The 18,417-nt window shown below is 42.1% G+C and overlaps 2 protein-coding genes across 4 annotated transcripts in view; both read right to left on the reverse strand.

The window, feature by feature from the left end:
• Nucleotides 1-394: 394 nt before the first annotated feature.
• Nucleotides 395-5,242, reverse strand: EIF4EBP3 (eukaryotic translation initiation factor 4E binding protein 3). The gene is made up of 3 exons (XM_016214136.2): nt 2,072-5,242; nt 890-1,063; nt 395-733 (listed from the first exon to the last, which is right to left on the reverse strand). Exons 1-3 carry the CDS (start codon nt 2,172-2,174, stop codon nt 705-707), a joined length of 306 nt encoding a protein of 101 aa, XP_016069622.2. The 5' UTR covers nt 2,175-5,242; the 3' UTR covers nt 395-704.
• Nucleotides 5,243-7,704: 2,462 nt separating this feature from the next.
• The window catches only part of ANKHD1 (ankyrin repeat and KH domain containing 1), a 111,616-nt gene continuing 100,903 nt past the window's right edge, over nt 7,705-18,417 (reverse strand). For 2 of the 3 annotated variants that reach the window (XM_016214131.2, XM_016214129.2), the window contains 7 exons: nt 17,653-17,802; nt 15,896-17,508; nt 11,301-11,477; nt 9,994-10,245; nt 9,266-9,441; nt 8,445-8,609; nt 7,705-8,173 (listed from right to left, as the gene is read on the reverse strand). In XM_016214131.2, the coding sequence (XP_016069617.2) occupies nt 8,114-8,173; nt 8,445-8,609; nt 9,266-9,441; nt 9,994-10,245; nt 11,301-11,477; nt 15,896-17,508; nt 17,653-17,802 (2,593 nt within the window). In that variant the 3' untranslated portion in view covers nt 7,705-8,113. The remainder of the gene's footprint in view (nt 8,174-8,444; nt 8,610-9,265; nt 9,442-9,993; nt 10,246-11,300; nt 11,478-15,895; nt 17,509-17,652; nt 17,803-18,417) is intronic. The other variant, XM_016214130.2, reaches the window with a different exon arrangement.

An 18,417-nucleotide genomic window follows, 5' to 3' on the forward strand; every position in this document is an offset into this window, starting at 1 on the left:
ACAGGTTTTGTGTTGGAATAAGGGGATTAGTTCTTAAAGGTGGGAGGCTGAGAAGGCATGAGGAAGAGACCAGAGAAGGCTAAAAGGTTAGGGCAGTGCCTTTTTTTCCTGGCTTGGTAGAGATAGGGATTACAGGAGAGGACTGATTCCAGGAAGGCTGCTTCCTGGAAAGGCTGAAACAGCCCTTGGCAGGGGTCAGGCTACTGCTGTTTACAGTTCGGTGGCTTCTGTAGCTTGCCCCTGTAGCCTAACACAGGCTCAGATTGCTACTGGAAGTGGGCTCAATCTGAGCTGGGAAGGGAACCTGGGACTGTCGATCCTAACCAGGTCTGCTGGGGCCCTCAGCTGTGTGGCTGAGGTGGGAAGATCAGCATTGAGAACACAAGCCAACGCATTTCTTTCAGTATTTACTAAGCAGTCAGACAGTGACATACTCCATCCCCCAGTCCCTGCCTCAGCCCGTGTGGAGGCTGGGGGTTGAGAGGAGTGCCTATAGTCGGAAGAGAAAATAGAGCTAAGGGCTTGGCGAGGTGCCCACTCCTATCCTTGGTCTAGCTGCCTCAGAACTAAGGGAGGCCTAGAACCAAGTCACTCCCTTCCAGATTAGATGAGGCCAGCTGGCCTTTGGATACCCCAGGAAGAGGTGGTGGCAGCAGTGGCAAGAGGGATTCCTCTAACTCCACACACGGGTCATCTGCACCGGATTAGATGTCCATTTCAAATTGTGCGTCATCTGGAGAGAGAAAAGGCAGGAGGACTGGTTGCTGGGCTGAGGGTCTGCAGGCTCAGCTTGTGCAGAAACCCCTCAGAACTGAACCCCCTCTCTACTTAACCAGTGCATTTGGACTCAGGCATTTCTTAATTTTAGGTCAGTTCCTGCTTTCCTTACCGAGTATCTCTTCCTCTGTCTCCTTCTGCTCCTTCAGCTCCTCCAGCTTGGAGGGTGGGACTGTTGGAGGAGTTGTGACCCCGGGAATCTGAGGGAGGCAGCAGGGGGGTGTCCGGGCAATGGGTGAGTTCTTGCACTCCAGCAGGAACTTTCTGTCGTAGATGATCCTGGTGCCTGTCAAGGGGTAGGGGGGCTACGTAAGAGGCAGGAGCTTGTGTAGAGAGCTGTCTGGGGCCCCAGAAAGGCCTTTTAGGGACCTAGGGGTCACTTTTCCCTGTGTTTTAAAGTACTGCATTGTAGCCCAGCCAGGATCTCAGCTGACTAGCCTTCACAGCACTTAAAGACTTCTGGGCCTAACCAGGATGTAGCTAAGCAAGTGCAACATCCCAGCTGGCCCAGGCAGGAGCTTTTGGTTTAGGGGAGCTTCAGGTCTTCCTTCTAGGAGGAGAACCAAATTTGGAGTCAGGTACTTCAGGCTGCTCTTCTCTGGCTCTGCCACTTCATTGCTTTGTTTCACAAGGTGAGGCCTAGACCTCCAGCCTTAGTTGGATCAGGAGGCTAAATAGCAGATGTGAAGGCGGTTCACCCAGTGTTGCCACCTGGGCTCTGATATCCTGCAGGGAGGAGCTGTGTTCCGTATAAAACAGGACATACTGTTCTTATCCTGACCCCTCCCAAGTCCTATCAGGCTCAGCCCAGCCTGGAGGAACTTGGCACCTAATCCTGTCCTCAAAGGGCCCTGCCCTTGTTCTCAGCCCTCCCCTCAGCCCCCACGTGGCAGGAACCCCTGGGTGGGAAGCCCAGCAGCTCATGATCCCAGGCTGCTTGCCCAGTCAAACAGCCGCTAGCAAGCTAGCCACAGATACCCCGAAGCCCATGCCCCCAACGACACGACCCGCTCTAACAACTCTGCAAAACCTGGCGATTCCTGCTGAGGCCGCGCTCAGCTGGGGCCTCCAGGCGGCAAAGTAGGGAGCGGAGGGTGACCAAGCCTCCCAGAACCCAGACCAGTGAGGATTTCAGCCCAAAGTTACCCGGAAACTAGGCTTGGGCTCCACCCCCCCTCCCCTACCTCTCCCACTTCCCTCAAGCTACAACCAGCGGAAGGGGCTGCGGACCAGTGCAAGCGCGCCCCTCCCCACCCCTGCCCGCTGCCTGCGGACCCCAGCCCGGCCAGCTGACCTCCCGGGGTAGTGGCGTATAGCGTGCCCCCCGGCGTGGTGCTGTAGCAGTCGGGCAGCCGGTCTCTGCCCCCGGGAATCGGGCAGCTCGTGAACGTGGACATAGCGAGCGAGAAGAGCAGGAAGAGCAGGAAGGCAAACGGCTGGTACTGAGGGCGCGGAGCGCAGCAGAGTCTGAGGAGGACTCCGTCGACCACGTGCAGCCGCAGCAACACCACCAAGACTACGTCACGCCCGGGGCGGGTCACCCGCCAGTCAGTCAACCCGACGGTCCCGCCCTACCCGCGAGGGAGCATGCCCCGGGCTGAACAAAAGTTGGAAGAAGTCCGGCGCTCACACGCCTGAAGTTCCTCTAGGCCCAACATTGGCCAGCGGCCGAGTACTGCAGCAGCTCGGCTGTTTACTATTCACTGTTTACAGCTGGGCGCTGGGGTCAAGTGAGGTACCGCACACGTTACTACCATGTATTAATTCACCCGGTCCTTTCAGCAGTTTAAAACAGTAAATCACTATTATTTGCCACATTTTACAGGTGAGGAAACTAAAACCCAGAGAGGTTCAAAGCCACATATCTTCTGGGAGTTCCAGGGAGTCAGACCCGAGTGTTTCTGATCCCAGAGCCTGTGCCTTTCGGTGCAGCTGTGTTCCATTAATCAATTACAGCAGAGGGTGGAGGCCTGGTGCACAGCACCAAGGGCAGGCATGGAGGGTGGGTTTTCTGGAAGGGGTGATATCTGGAAGAATGAATAAAGGTTGGGGGATAGGAAAGGCCTGATTTTTGATCTCTCAGCCACAGCTAACCTAACTTAAGGTGAGGAAGGCTTCGTCTTTCACTCTCAGGAAAGGAAGGTCGGAGAGTCTGGCCTTAGGTTTTTTGATGCACACAGTGATATAAAAGGAGGCAGGAGGTGGTGGGAGACTAAACTTAGTACCTATATACACTAAAAATCACTTCATCCAGTTGTCCTCTGGCTTCTTCAAAATCAGTATACCTCCACAGCTCCACCCTCCAAATAAAGTACAGACCACCTGACTTCAGGCATTTATCAATATTAAAGTTCTGGCTTCATCAGATTTTCCCTTAGCTCTGATTTCTTCACTCATTAATTTTTTTAAAAAGACTTTTATAAGTCAGTGCTTCTCAAACTTTAATATGCACATTACCTGGAGAGCTTGTTAAAATGAGAATTCTGATATAGGTGTGGGCTGGAAAGTCTGGGTTTTTAGTAAGATCCTGGGTGATGCAGACCCTTAGGTCAGCAGGTCCTTAGAATCACACTTCAGGGAGCAAGGCTCTGTATATTTTATGTTCTCAGAACGTTTTTGAGCCTCTTACAAAGCGGTGTATACTTAAAGTGTCTTAGCAGTGCTGGAGGGCAAGGTTTGTGAGCAGATTGTGAGGCGCCATCTATGACAACTCAGCTTTTAAGCACATAAGTAGTCTGGTGGGGGGAATAGGGGATGGGATGGAGAAGAGTGAGAATGAAGGTGAGGACTCCAGCCTAGTGAAATGGGGTGGACAAAAGGGCAGTGAATGGAAGGATAGAGAGAAGTGGGGGGATCCAGATACACAGAGGAGGAAGGATAAGATAACTAACTAAGGGTGGGGTGGGGGGAGGGAGATAAACTAAGATAATTCTCCTAATCTCCAGACCTGAGAGTCTTGGTAGCTAGTAATACACCCAATATAATAGAGAACACAAGGGGAGGGCCTTATCTTATATTGGGGATGTACGATGTCTGTGGAATGCTCAAATGGAGCAGCTCACAGAACTTTGGGCTAATGATGCAGATTTGAATGTAGTGAAATCCAAGAGCAATGCATTAAGGTATCATTTGGCGAGAAGATACAGCGAAAGAAGAGCCCTGGGCACATCAACATGTAAGGGGTAATGGAAGGATTCACCAAAACAGGGCTGAGAAAGATCAGCCACAGAAGCACTAGCAGAGGAGTGTCAAAGGCTTCCAAAAAGGATCAGTGTGGAAATGAGGTCTCCCTTCTGTTAATCCCTACTACAAAACAACAGCAGTAGGTATTACGGATATAAGACTGCTGGTAGAAGCTTACTTTTCTTGAGATGCTGTGTGCTATAAGGGCTAGGGAACTAGAGAATGGTTTGAGAGAGAAAGCCAGATCATCATCCATTTAATTTGAACGAAGGACCAAGAGTTTGAATCAGAGGATCAGCATTAGAGTATGGGAGCTTTAAACCCCACAAAAAATCTACGCCCATGTCCCAGCCCCAGAGATCTGCCTAAGCCTAAAAGGAAATACCAGGTCTCTGCCACCAGGCAAATTACAGTTGACCCTTGAACAACACAGGTTTGAATTGTGTAGGTCCAATTATATGCAGACTTTTTCAATATACAGTCAGCCCTCCATATCCCCAGGTTTTTGAATCCACAGGGCTGACTGTATGCATTATTCTATGCCATTTTAGATAAGGGACTTGAGCATCTCAAATTTAGGTATCTGAAGGGGGTCCTGGAATCAATCTCCTGTTCATACACCAAGGAACAACTGTACTTTGGACTCACACCAATACCATCAAGATAAAACAGGAGTTGAAAAGTAATCACAATATAGGTTTGCAATCTGGTCATTAGATTGTTTATCTTGTTTTCCAAATTAGGTCTTGAATCCCAGGCTCCTGCCCCTTTTTGGTGGTGGTCCTAATACACTTAAGTTGTGGATATTTAGAACCACCTTTCCTTCACCCATATTCTAACAGGACAGCATGAAGGGAAAGGAACCTGCCTGTTTGCAAATGGTGACAAATCTTTGAAAACGAACAGAAGATGCAGCATTATCAGAGCCCCTCACCCCAGGGCAGGGTCCACTGGAAGATGTCACAACCAGTCACACTTCTTGGAAGAAGACATCTAGGGCTAGGTTAGAGAACAAGATGTTCAGAAGCTGTTTTCCTACAGGCTTGTTTGCCTCTTCCTGGGATTACAATGTGGTCCAAAGGTCTGACTTAAACAGTAGGACAGAACCATGTAAACAAAGCACACCTCTTTGTTTGGCTTGAAACTATATGACCAACTTTCCCCTCTACAAGCTACCTCAAACAGAGGATGGTCTCCTTATATACTTATTTTGAGGTTTGGAGACAGATTTGACCAGAATTTATAAGAACAGATAGAAACTATAGTTCCAAGTCCTGAGATTTCTTACCTCTGGTTAGGAGAGGGCACCACTGGCTGTCCAACTCTCTTCTTCGCTCTGGTTAGCTGAGGTGGTGGGATTTCCCCTTTGAGAGCAGGGACTGAAGGAAGCAGACTGGCCTATAAAAGGGCAAGTCAGCACACTGTAGCCATAACAGGTTTAAAGGGTCTTAAAACATCAAGAATTTTATTGATAGTGGGGTTTTTTGTTTTGTTTCTTTACATTGAACACTACTTAAGTGGGCCCAGAAACCCTGATGACATAGTTTTATTCCTTGAAAGAGGTATTATTCTCATAGGGTTTGATCTATGTCCCAGCAGAATGTTTCTTAATGACTTGAGGGCTCACTATTGACGTGCAAGGTTTTCTTCTTCCTCCACTAAAATCTCAAAATCAATACCGGACTCCACAACAGCGGCTTTTATTCCATGTGGGAATCAATGGTAGGGGCTCTCAGACCTCAGCAATGTAACCATTCTATTGGCTGCCAGTATTCTCATACTGTATATTCTTATTCACAGGAAGAAGGAAAGAATCTGTGTTAGAACTAGGAGACTCTTCTGAGTTCATGAATGTTCAATTTCATTTTCAGATGAGGAAAGTAAAGCCCAGAAATGAGAAATTATTTGCGTAAGGTCATATAGCTTCAAGTGGCCGAAATGAAAACAATTTAGGCTTCTGACCCTTGTTCCACTGTACCCATGCTGCCTCCCCGCAAATCCCTTGTATATTTTGAAAGTAATTAAGTTCTTACCTGAGCTAGGTTTAGTCCAAGGTTCAGGTTGGTAAAATGGCAGTAAAGTAATGCCAGGAAGAGGCAAGACAGAGGTAGAAGAGATTATAGCAGGCAAAATGGGATGGGGAGTAGGCTATTGGCATCCAAATAGTCAGAAAGAAAAGAAGGCAGTGTTGGTAAGAGGGCAGGGAGGAGGTTAGCCTAAATAACTACTACCAACTGCACAGCTCCTGTTTCTTCCTAATCCTTCTAGGGGGTTTCTCATAATTGCCTCCTTTTCTCATGGGTTCTAGTTCCTGAACTGACATAAATTTTTCATTCTGTTGTCCTCAAGGTGCAGAAGATAGGGTAAAAGGCTCTTCCAGATAATTCAAATGTATTGTGGATAGTTAAGATAGAACAAAACTCACCTTTTTGTCCCACTGAATAATTTACTTAATATCACCTCTCACTAGTATATGTTTCATTAAGAGTAGTTTCATTCATTGCACTAATAGGTGATTTTTTGTTTTGTTAGTGCTAAATGGAAACAGCAGGATATGTAGATGACCCAAGGGGTCTTTTATCTCCCTCAAGGTAAGGGGGTCTCCTGAGAACACTTGATGTAATTATCAAGCACTACAAAGGCAAAAGCTTCAATACCAGTGATATGCTCCAAATCCATTCAATAGAAAGAAATGAGCTTAAAGAAGTTCTCGTATGTAAGATGATATGGAAGGCAAAAGAACCAGGTATGTCCAACACAGAGCAAACATGGTGTGTCTCATATAGTGGTGGCTCTAGTAGCCAGGCAGAGAAGATTAAGAACTCCTGCTGGTAAAAGAGTAGAAAAGTGCTGTTTGTGTGGTTTTGCCCCTAATGGCTATTTTTTTGTGCACCCTTCTTTTTGTTGTTCTCATTTTTGTCTGTGCATCCTTCTTTGCCTTGATATGTGCTTTGGGTTCTCTACCAGCCTCAAACGTTTTCTTTTTTAGATTTCTAATAAATAAGTCCAGGAAATTCAACTATATTAAAACATGAACAAGTTGATGACTGTTCTTTTCACTGGGACAGTTTCTCCTTTTCCACTGCATCAGATTCTTGGCATAGCCTATGGTTTGGCCAAAGCAATCCATTCCAGTGTTCCTGAGTTTAGCTTGTTAAACATATTGGCTCTTCATAGTTGGGGCGATGGAACTAAGCCCAGAATTAGTCACATATTTACAAGCATTACTCAGCTGATTCAACAATACAACAGAATTATAGGAGACATCCCCGCCCCCCTCCTATGTCCCAATCCAAACAAAACTTAAAACACATACAACCAAAATATTTAGATAAAAAAAGTCAGGAAGCACAAAAGGAACCTGAAGTTGATGATTTGGGTGCAGTTTGTTCAATATCATCTGATTGAAATCCTATTGTTCTTAATGACATACTCATGGTCCATAAAATGCTAAACCTATCAATGACCTATCAATCTGCTAACATCCGATAAGTCACATTGCAGGGGCTTGAAACTTTCTCATTTATAAAATGATATGGGAGAGAAAGAGAAGGAACTTAGTTTGACACACTAAGTAGATAACTAGTCTTAAAAGTGCTTTTTCAAGGCAGTCTAAGAATAGACTCTAAAGTGTATAATGTGAGAAACCTGTTACAAAATATAGTATTAACAACCTGGTTCAATATGATTGTGGACTGGGTGGTACCTGCATGACCACTGAAAGGATCACACCCCACTTCTAAACACTGTTCATCTTTTTATTGAATATTCTGGTAAATATTTCACATTAATACAGGCTACATTAAGTAGAGCCACTATATGACAAGAAATTTACTCAACTTTTTCCTTTTAAGTATGTAAACAACTGTACATGTATTTACCACCCTAAAAGGTAATCATCTAATTCTCTTCTGCATACAAGTAGCATTCAGTATGTTTAGCCAACGCACTAAGTTCAAAATGGCTAAACTAACCACAGAACATAATCAGGTGGATAGGAAATCACTTTGTTCTTATACAATGGGCAATCAAATTTCCATTGCTAAAGCCTCAGAGAAAATTTCTTAGTTAGGCACATTAAAAAAAAAAATCCCCGGGGTTCTTCCAAGGTCATAGGTTTCTCAAACAAGGCTAAAGAATAAGACCTTCTAACTTAGTTGACATATTTGAGATGCATGTTTCCAATATGAGGTGCCCACGTGCCAGGCCAAATCTGAAAAGGGGGAGGAAAAAATTGGAATTTCTAATTAGGAATCTTTAGACATTTACAAAATGAATATATAAATGCAATGGCAATTCACTGTTTCTGCCTAGGAAGAATACACATACATGAAATAAAATGTTTAGTTGCATAATCTTGATATTGAAAAACTTAATTCAGAACAAGGTGATCAGATATGATGACTTTTGATATTCAGAACTTGCACTACCCAAAGAATGACATGAAAAATCTGAAAAATAAATGAGCAGTAAGTCCATTTTACCTGTTGGGCATCAGTGCATTCAGTTGAATTCTGAATAACTTTTATCATAGGGTTCCAAGCAGGATCTGGGCTGTGAAGTCCATTAAACAGAGGGCCTCCTGGAACATCAGCAAGCTGAGGATGAGAGGGTATTATGGTGCCTCCATACATGGAAATTGGCAGACCCTAAAACAGCAGAAAGAAAGGTTTAACCATCAAGTAATTATAAATGATTCCACAGTACCAACTTAGATCTCTCTAGTTTTCCTTCATTAAAAGAACTCCAGAGGATCCTGTAAGTTCAGCACTATACAGTGTTGAGAAACCAAAAGTGGTTATCTGCATCAGTAACACTTTTCAACAAGAAGAGAAAAAAACAACTAAATCAAATATCAAATCATCAGGAAATTTCCCATATTTGATGAACACATATAATACCTCAATTTTCCTGTATTTTAGTTTCACTAATAAGCTTGTGCTAAGAAAAGAGGAACTCTATAGGAATGCTTGCAGCCATAATCTGGCTTTATGGCAGCCAGGAAGCTCTCAGAGCAGACGGGGGCATTAGGGAGCTGGCAGCCAGCTTTTTGAGGGGCAGAGGCAAAATCCAAATCTCCTAGGCTTTCTGGGAAGACAGGGCATCTTCAGGATAGTTTGAAGACAAACTACTGGAGAGAACATAATCCATTCTTAAAACTGGATAAAGAAAGATGGGGCAAAGTCATGGAAACAAATTAGTTCCACCAAAAGGGAGAATTATTTCAATATAAACTATTCCTTAACATGTAACTATATTGGCTGGTAAAGTGTTAAACAAGTTACAATGATGTTTGTCAACTCACTTTAGAAAAATCCACAAAACTGCTTGCCATAGGCTGATGAAAAATGTTAGAGGGGGCTACCATTCCAGAATCATCTCTTTCCATTGGCTGATGCTGGGAGAATGTGCTTGGGTCTGATAATTGTTGATGCATTGGATGGTTCCCTATCACAGACTGTGACCAACCTGATAAGCCTTCTGGAAAGAAGAATTGAGAACAGGGTTTGATATTTATTTGGATAAATTAACAAAACATTACCACTTGATCTTTTTTCATACTAAATTTTATCAAAATCATTCCCCTGAAGAATTCAGGGCACGTTCATGACAACCTCTGCAAACCAAAAAAACAAGTTCCTGGAAACTGGGTGAAGTCCTCTGAGTACCCCAAACAGTCTACCTTGTCCTTCAAAAGATTAGGTGTTTTGTGAAAAACTCAAATGATTGTCCCATTTTACACTAAAAAGCTTAAGAGAGAAAGAAAATATGCTTTGAATCTTTTACTTCTAATCAACCCTATATGTTATTTTATATATATCATATATTATTATTATACATATTACATATATTATATAACATTCCAGACTCTGAGACTGTACTGAATTCTTCAAAAGTATAAACACTCCTAATGATTAAGTGTAGGAAATACGTTTTTTTGTTTTGTTTTATTTTTAAAAAACTAAGTTTTAATGACAAAATCCCACAACTTACTTGAGATATCCCTCCAGACAGAGGGCAAGGTAACTGTACCTGACATGGCGTTCACACCAAATGACCAGATTCCACTGTGTCCAACAGGAGCAACAAAACTGGTCCCCACAGGGGCTTGTGCGACAGACCCTCCTTGCCGAATCCGGGCTAGTCTCTCTGTTCCAATGGGGGGAGGTATCTTTCGATCCTGGCTGGCACTGCCTCCTTTTGGTTGGCCCAATGCTGGTGGGGCAGAAGTGGCTGAAAGAGGTGAAGGTGATCCCGAAGAAACAGATGGAATAGGAGAGTCACCTGGTGGCAAAATATTTCTCTATTGTTTTATTACATATAAAAACTAATGATAAGAATATGAGAAACCTTGTTGGAAAGATCTATTCCACAACATAGGTTCTGTAAAAAAAATTTTATAATTTTATAAGATCATTCAAATGAGAATGTGTAAATTCTATAAACATTATCCTACACTACCTTCTGCCTATAGGAAGTATAAACAAATAGTCTAAAAAAAAATTCCAGATTGAACTGAACAAGGTTAGAAAAGAAGGCTGTATTTATTCTTATACTAGTTCTAAATTATCTTATCAAAATATATATAGTCATATTTTAACTTAAATGTGGAAATGTTTGCACAGTACCTAGCATATTGTCTGGAAAACAGCTGGTGGCCCTTTGTACTTATTAGCTGTTTTCTTTTTTTCTCTTTCTACAGCCTTTGTTTCCCATAAGGAAAAAGGTTAAATATTAGCAAAGCATCATAGGATTCAACTCATGGCTTTGTTTCTTAATGGGACTGTCAGGTAATAAATATGGGTAGTTTTCCTTGTCAAAAGGGCCAATATTCACTGACTACCTCATGAAGCTCATAAAAAAAAAAAAAATCAAATATTATTCAAGTACTGTTAGAACTTCATCTATTCAAAATATTGAAATAATTAAGTCAGAATAGAGGAATACTTTTACTTATAAATGGCAATAATCCAATTGTCTAAAACATAAATGAGGAAGCATACCAAACTGACCAGATACATAAATTCAACTTCTTTTCAGACTTAAGAAATTATTTCACAACACTGTCCCCAAATGGACCTTTTATAAAACTACTTGTGTAGTACCTCTTTTCTTGATCCAAGTCCCAATGTAAACATTTCTGGCTTGGAAGAAGAGCTTGACCCTTCTCAAGGTTTCTATCCAACAAATGACTAACCACTTTTGACATGACTGCAATACAAACCTTGGATATCTGTATACCATTTAGAATACTAAAGTTACAATATAGTGTTCCCTGAAACAAATGGTTTGGTAACTTATTCAAGACATTTTGAGAAGAGTTCCTCCAGGATCCCTACATGAGTTTGATGCGCTCGTCCAAGGATGGGGAGAAAAATGTTGTCTGTTGAAACTTGGAGTCCCAACAGGAGCTGGCCCTTGCAGGAAAACACGTGTTCCTGGTATGCTGGAAAAACTTGTCAGAGGAGCAGAAGAGGAAGATGGGGAGCTGCCTGATGGGTCAATGGATGGTAACCCTGAAATAAAACAGGTCCAGGACATCCAAATTAGTCAAGGCTTTAAAATGGAAAGTTCAAGGTTCAGTTAATTTTTAAAAAGAAGAAAGCATGTAGTTAATTTCATAGATCACGGCAAAAAGAATAAATTTACACCCTGGCTGGTTTTGCTCAGTGGTTAGAACGCTGGCCCGTGGAATGAAGGGTCTCTGGTTCGATTTCGGCCAAGGGCAGGTACCTCGGTTGCAGGCTCGATCCCCAGCCTTGGTTGGGGCACGTGCGGGAGGCAACTAATCGATGTGTCTCTCTCACATCGATGTTTCTCTCTCTCTCACTGATGTTTCCCCCTCCCTCCCTCCCTCCCTCCCTCCCTCCCTCCCTCCCTCCCTCCCTCCCTCCCTCCCTCCCTCCCTCTCTGAAAAGCAATGGAAGAAATATCCTGTGAGGATTAAAAAAAAAAAAAAAGAATCCACTTACTATGTGCTATATGGGCCAAACCCATTTTTTTTCTTGCAGTCCAGAAGCGTATCACCAAATAGCACTAGACAGAAATGTGAGCCCAATGTTTAAGAATGGCAGCTGCTAGGAGTATGTTCTAGATAAATCTCAAAGCTTTCACTGGAGAAAACATGAAGTGAGAGTGTGTTGTGACTAAGTGGCACCTATCAATAATTTCTGCTTTCCCTTCTGTGAAAAATCTCAGAGTACAGCTTGCCCCTATATTCCTAGTCATGTTCTATGGAAGATGAAGAACAAAACCTACTGCTGTTTCCTCCCTAACAGGAGGAAAAGCATACTATTAACCCTTTGCAGTCGTTTGTCTACTCTCAGCCACCACAGCTTTTTTACCGTTCCGGTCGTATGTCTACTCTCAGCCACCAAAGCTTTTTTACTGTTCCGGTCGTATGTCTGCTCTCAGCCACCACAGCAAGGAACAGTACGAATCTTAACTGTATTCATTCATGTTATCAGTTCATAATTTCTCTGAAAGCTCTTAATTCCAACCAGTACGACACCCATGTCCAAATTTAATACGACCGCAAAGGGTTAAAGATCATTTCAGTCTGCCATCTGATAAAACCAGTTACAAACGATATCAGAGTTTTTACCTAGCTTGCATGAGTTTCAATTTAGCAGTCTTCTCAAATTCCATTGCTTTCTCTGGAAAAGGTATTTGAGAAAGGGGACAAGGGTCTGGAAAAGGATTATAGGTGCTCATTTCAGGACAAAGTATTAATATCAACAAAAACCTGTCAAAACTTTTTCAAGCTGGTCTTATTCATCTGTTTATATAATTCAAAGGTTTTTAGAATATCCACAGGGCTGTGCAACCATCACAATCAATGTTAGAACATTTTTGCCTACCATGAAAGAAGCTCTGTATGCATTACCTGTCAGTCTCCACGGTCCTTTACAACATATTGCCCACTTCTAAGCAACCACTAATAAACTTCCTGTCTCTACAGATTTGCCTGCCTATCCTGGAAATTTCATGTAATTGGAATCATACAATATGAGGTCTTTTGTGACTGGCTTCTTTCACTTAGCATATGGTTTTCAAAGCTCATCCATGTTGTAGCATAAATCAGTACTTCCTTTCTATTATATCTGATTATATATGTTATAATAATATATTACACATTAATACATTATGACCGTATCTATTATATATTGATTGCTTTTCTATTCACCAGTAGAGGGATGGTGGGTTGTTTCCACTTTTTGGCTATTATGAATAATGCTGTTATGAACATTTATGTACCAGTTTTTATGTAAACATTTATTTTACTCTAGGTATACCTAGGAGTAGAATAACTAGAACATATGGTAACTCTGTTTAACTTTTTGAGGAAAGTCAAACTTTTTCCAATGCCTGTACCATTTTAAATGTCCACCAGCAGTGTTGGAAGGTTTCAATTTTTTCATATCCTTTCTCATCTTCTTAAGTATTACTATTTCTTATTTGTAAAGCAGAAGAGTAAATACTATCCATGAGAGAAGATCGCCAGCAAAAGAAACCATACAATCAGTTAAGAAATGAGGCCAAATCAGTAGATGAGTGGATAAAAAAGCTGTGGTACATTTACACCATGGAATACTATGCATCTGTAAAGAAGAAGGATCTCTTGCCCTTTGGGACAGTATGGAGGGACCTGGAGAGTATCACGCTAAGTGAAATAAGCCAGTCAGAGAAAGACAAGTATCACATGATCTCCATCATATGTGGAATCTAATGAACAAAATAAACTGATAAACAAAATAGGTCCAGAGACATGGAAGTATGGAACAGGCTGAGGAATCTCAGAGGGAAGGAGGTGGGGGAGGGAAGAGATCAACCAAAGAACTTATATGCACATATGCATAACCCATGGACAACAGAGAATAGTGGGGTAAAGGCCTAGGAAGGGGACAGGAATGGGGAGCAAGGGGGGTCAGTGGGGAGAAAAAAGGGGACATCTGTAATACTCTCAACAATAAAGATAAATTTAAAAAAAAAGAAAGGAGGCCAAGCTTAATCAATCCTGGACCTCAGAAGAAAGGCCAAGGATTAATGCTTGCTTTTTTATTATTATTTTAATTAGCAATAAATTATTTTGATGCTATGGATCTGAATAACCAAAACCAAACTAAGCCAGATGATTTCTTTTACTCCCTTCCCCCCCGACATTCATAATCTGTACACTTTCTGGGATATAGTATGTGAAGTGCAAAGGGCTCAAACACTGGAAATGAGAACTCTGAAATCCAACTCTGGTTAGGGTACTGTAAATTCACGTATTAGTTAGTGTCGGTCAAGTCAATAATTAATGCCTTCTATCACAGCCTGAGCATTGGCAATGAGCTCTTCTTTTATTCTGGGGCCCTTGAAAACCTCTATTAGTTTCCCCAAAGTGAAAAGTTAAAATAGATACCTATTTATAAAAAAGAAAAAAAATCCTAGAGAACATTTTGGGCCATAGATGGTCTCATGTAAGCTTATATTTCTATTTGAAAGATGATACAAAAACTACATTTTCCTAAAAAGACAAGTAAATGGAAACATATCAGAAATGAAAGCTAAGGCTCTACAAATTTTAAACAACATAGATCAATTTATAATTAGTAAAAAAGGAAGGATGGACAGTTTTCCAACTGGAAGAAAAATGTTAAGTGGCAATAAAATTCTTATCCCCATTCTAGGTCTGCCACAGTTTCTAACTGTTTTTCAGAATAGTGCAGATTAGAGTGAAATTAGGCTCTTAGACTCTGGAAAATAGAATCTGGTTTTCCAAGTATCTCCAAGCCAACACAGGCCTTTCATCTTAATATATATTTCTTATAATTCTTTTTTTTTTTTTTTTAAATATATCTTTATTGATTTCAGAGAGAGGAAAGGAAAGGGAGAGAGAGGGATAGAAACATCAACGATGAGAGAGCCAGTGATCAGCTGCAGCCCACAACCCGGGCATGTGCCCTGACTGGGAATCGAACCCTGATCACCTGGATCCTAGGTTGACACTCAACCACTGAGCCAAGCCCAGCTGGGCTATATTTCTTATAATTCTTCAGCAGCTAATTTCTGATTTTGAGGGATGAATAGCTGAACCCAAGCTGGTCTTTTTAAAATAAAGAAAAAATGACTGGATCTCTTCAACTAGCTCCATTAACGTAAGTAACACAGAGTACAATTTTTTTTTAAATCCTCACTTGAGGAGTGAGGATATTTTTTCCATTGATTTATACAGAGTGGAAGGGAGGGAGAAAGGGGGAGAGAGAGAGAGGAAAAAAACATCAAAACATCATTGTGACAGGGACACATCAATTGGTTGCCTCCCACACACACCCTGACTAGGGGTGGGGATTGGACCTGCAACCCAGGTATGTGCCCTTGACTGGGAGTTGAACACACCACCCCCAGGTGCGCAGGCCAATGCTCTAACTATTGAGCCACACTGGCCAGGGCAACATAAGATTACTATTAAACAACATCATTTAATATTCGGTCTGAGCACCCAAGATTGAAAACAAAGAATGAAGATTATGGGCTGATGCCTAAATACCTTTGTAACTCAAACTTTAAATCTGAGAAAAAAAAGCAGTCACTGTGATTTTAGAAAGCTTATAAATTTGGAGTCCTTGAAGCAGCCCATAAGTCTTGTTTTATTATCATCTTATACCAATTCCAAGAAAATGGACTGACACAATGTCATTGCTATGAGGGACAGAGATCATATAGAGAACATAAAGCAGCTCATTATAAGTGAGTGGCTTACTTATAGCTACTTTTCTGTCCAGTCAGTCAGCAATGATTAAAGGGTCTTTACTACTTATGAAACACACTCATTTCTTTAAGATTATGCAATGTTATGTACAAAATAAACACTATTATCATCTTGAAATATTAGATGATGCTGTTAGAGCCCCAAACTGAGTTGTAGTGATAGTTATAGTCCACTTACCAACCGGACTAGTAGAAACTCGCTGGGAAGGTGGTCTGAAGCCAGGTGCCTTGGAGTTGTCAGGGTGCACATTTTCCAAGTGTCCAAGTACAGAGTTATTTAGGAAGGCTGACTGAACAGTGAAAGAGGCGTCTGCAGCAACTCGTGAGGATAGTGGAGCATCTCCCCAACCCTGATTAGCTGGAACCTGACTGCTATCAAAAAGACTACTGAAGTGATTGAAAAGTGTGGCTGGGCCAAATGTCGGCGGCAATGATTTATTTGCTGGGTTAATGTGCATCTGAGAACCATTCATAATGTTCATGGCTGAAGAAAGCTGCACTGCAGCTGGTGGGCCTTGAGGTGGTGTTAAAGGAACTGGATTTGTAACAAAAATAGACTGGGGATCTTGGTGTAGAGTTGCATTTGGTACCACTGAGTAAAAAGAACCTCTGGGCTGCATTCGATGAGAAACTCGAGGTGCTGGTACAGCTAACTGAGGTAAATTATTGGTATCCTGATTATCAGCAGCAACCAATCTCGGTGGTGCCAAAGTCAATGGAGCAGGTTCTGAATTAGACGCAAAAGGCATTGACATAGGACTTAAATCAGACACACTGGATGGCTGGGCCTCCTCATGCGTGTTGTTAGAGGGAGGAGTGGGACTACTGGATGGGTGAGTTTCTGGAGCTCCTGGGGTGTTACTGGCAGAGCTATTGCAGCTATTTGCAGTTGAAGATGGGGTACACAGGTTTGCCATTGGTTGGTCCTGTGTGGACACTTTCTCTTTGGGGGCTGGCATGGCAGAGAAAGACTCTACCTTTTGTGAAGACAGCTGTGCTTGAGGAGCACTTGCAGGTAGAAATGTGGTAGGAACTTGCCCACTAGTGACAGGTGCAGAGGAGACGGAAGGCAGGGAACTACAAGTGCTTGTCACAGAAGAAATCACTGTTGCTGGAGGACTTGTCTTAGGCACACATGCAAACAACTGTTTTCTGACTGATGAAGGAGTCCGGGTGTTAGTCACGCACAGTTGCTGACTGGCAGCAACTACAGAAGAGACAGTGATAGGACAACTGGCAGTAGCTAGTCCAGCAGACTCGGAGGGTAAAACAGTTCCATTCTGGTTAGGTAGACGGCCTGTAGTATTATGCTTTGGAGAGCTATTTGCATTGCCAGGATTCACAGGTCTCACTGGGAATGGTCCCCAAGTGTTAGGAGAGGGCGAAAAGGTTCCTCCAAACTGGGCCATGGGTAAGCGAGGATGTCGAATCTGTTGCATAGTCTGAGCAGCCAGTAGGGCAAAATGAGGGTGGGGATAGGCTAAGGGTAGAGAAACTGGGAAGGAAGAACGTACATTTGTTGGAACGTTCTTGTTAAGTTTATTAGTGGGCTGGAACGTAGATAATGTTGTCGCCTGTGAAGTTACAAGAGTTGGAGCACCCAAGGGAAATGCATTTTTACTGGAAGCTGCTGTGGTGCCTACTCCAGATGAGAAGTTTGCATGGATGGACTTGGTGCTGGTAGGTGTTCTGATATGATTTTTAGGAATTAAGTCTTCCAGTTCCTTAGCAGGATCTTGAATAAGTGCATTGATAAGTTGAACTGCATATCTTGTTGATTCTGTACCACCCCTGGGGAGAAAACAAAAACATTAAAAAAACAGGTAATCTTTACCATGAAAGAAAATTCTTTATTCTACCATACCTAACAAAAGTATGCTTCTAATAAAATTTAATTTTCACACAGAACTAGCAATATACATTTTCTAAAATTACCTTATTGTGATCATCCTCTCGCCATTCTTATCTTTTTGTTTATCCACATCAATATGGGCACCAGTAACATCTTGTATTGCGGTGATGTTGCACCCTCCTCTTCCCATTATCCTAGAAACCACTGAGGCTGGAACAGACAATTTCTTTGACCTAAAAAATGAAGACTACACATGAGCTTATGAAATCAAATGTCTTCAAATAGAATATTTATAAAAGAGATGTTTCAGTAAGTATCATCATGGACATCTGTAAATGGTATTTCTGAAATCTTGAAAAGGAAATTATTAGAATTTTTATTTTAAAAACTAACCTCATCATATTTAATTCAGTAAAGGTAAAAACTCCACTGCCATTAAAACAAAAACTATATTTAAATCACTCATGATCTAAGCATTCAAATTTGCCCAACATGTCATACATCAACTAAGCTGCAGTATTTGCCCAACATGTCATACATCAACTAAGCTGCAGTGACCATAGGTACTGACCCTTTCTATTTTTTTAAAAAAATATATCTTTATTGATTTCATAGAGAGGAAAGGAGAGTAATAGTGAGATAGAAACATCAATGATGAGAGAGTCATTGATCGGCTGCCTTCTGCACACCCCCGACTGGGGATCGAGCCTGCAACCCGGACATGTGCCCTGACTGGGAATCGAACCCTGATCGCCTGGATCCTGGGTCGATACTCAACCACTGAGCCACGCCTGGCTGGACGGTATTGACCCTTTCTAAATTAAATAATGTGTACAGTATTGTTAAAC

The sequence above is a fragment of the Miniopterus natalensis genome, chromosome 4 (genome assembly GCF_054644295.1).
Source record: "Miniopterus natalensis isolate mMinNat1 chromosome 4, mMinNat1.hap1, whole genome shotgun sequence".
Taxonomy (NCBI): domain Eukaryota; kingdom Metazoa; phylum Chordata; class Mammalia; order Chiroptera; family Miniopteridae; genus Miniopterus; species Miniopterus natalensis.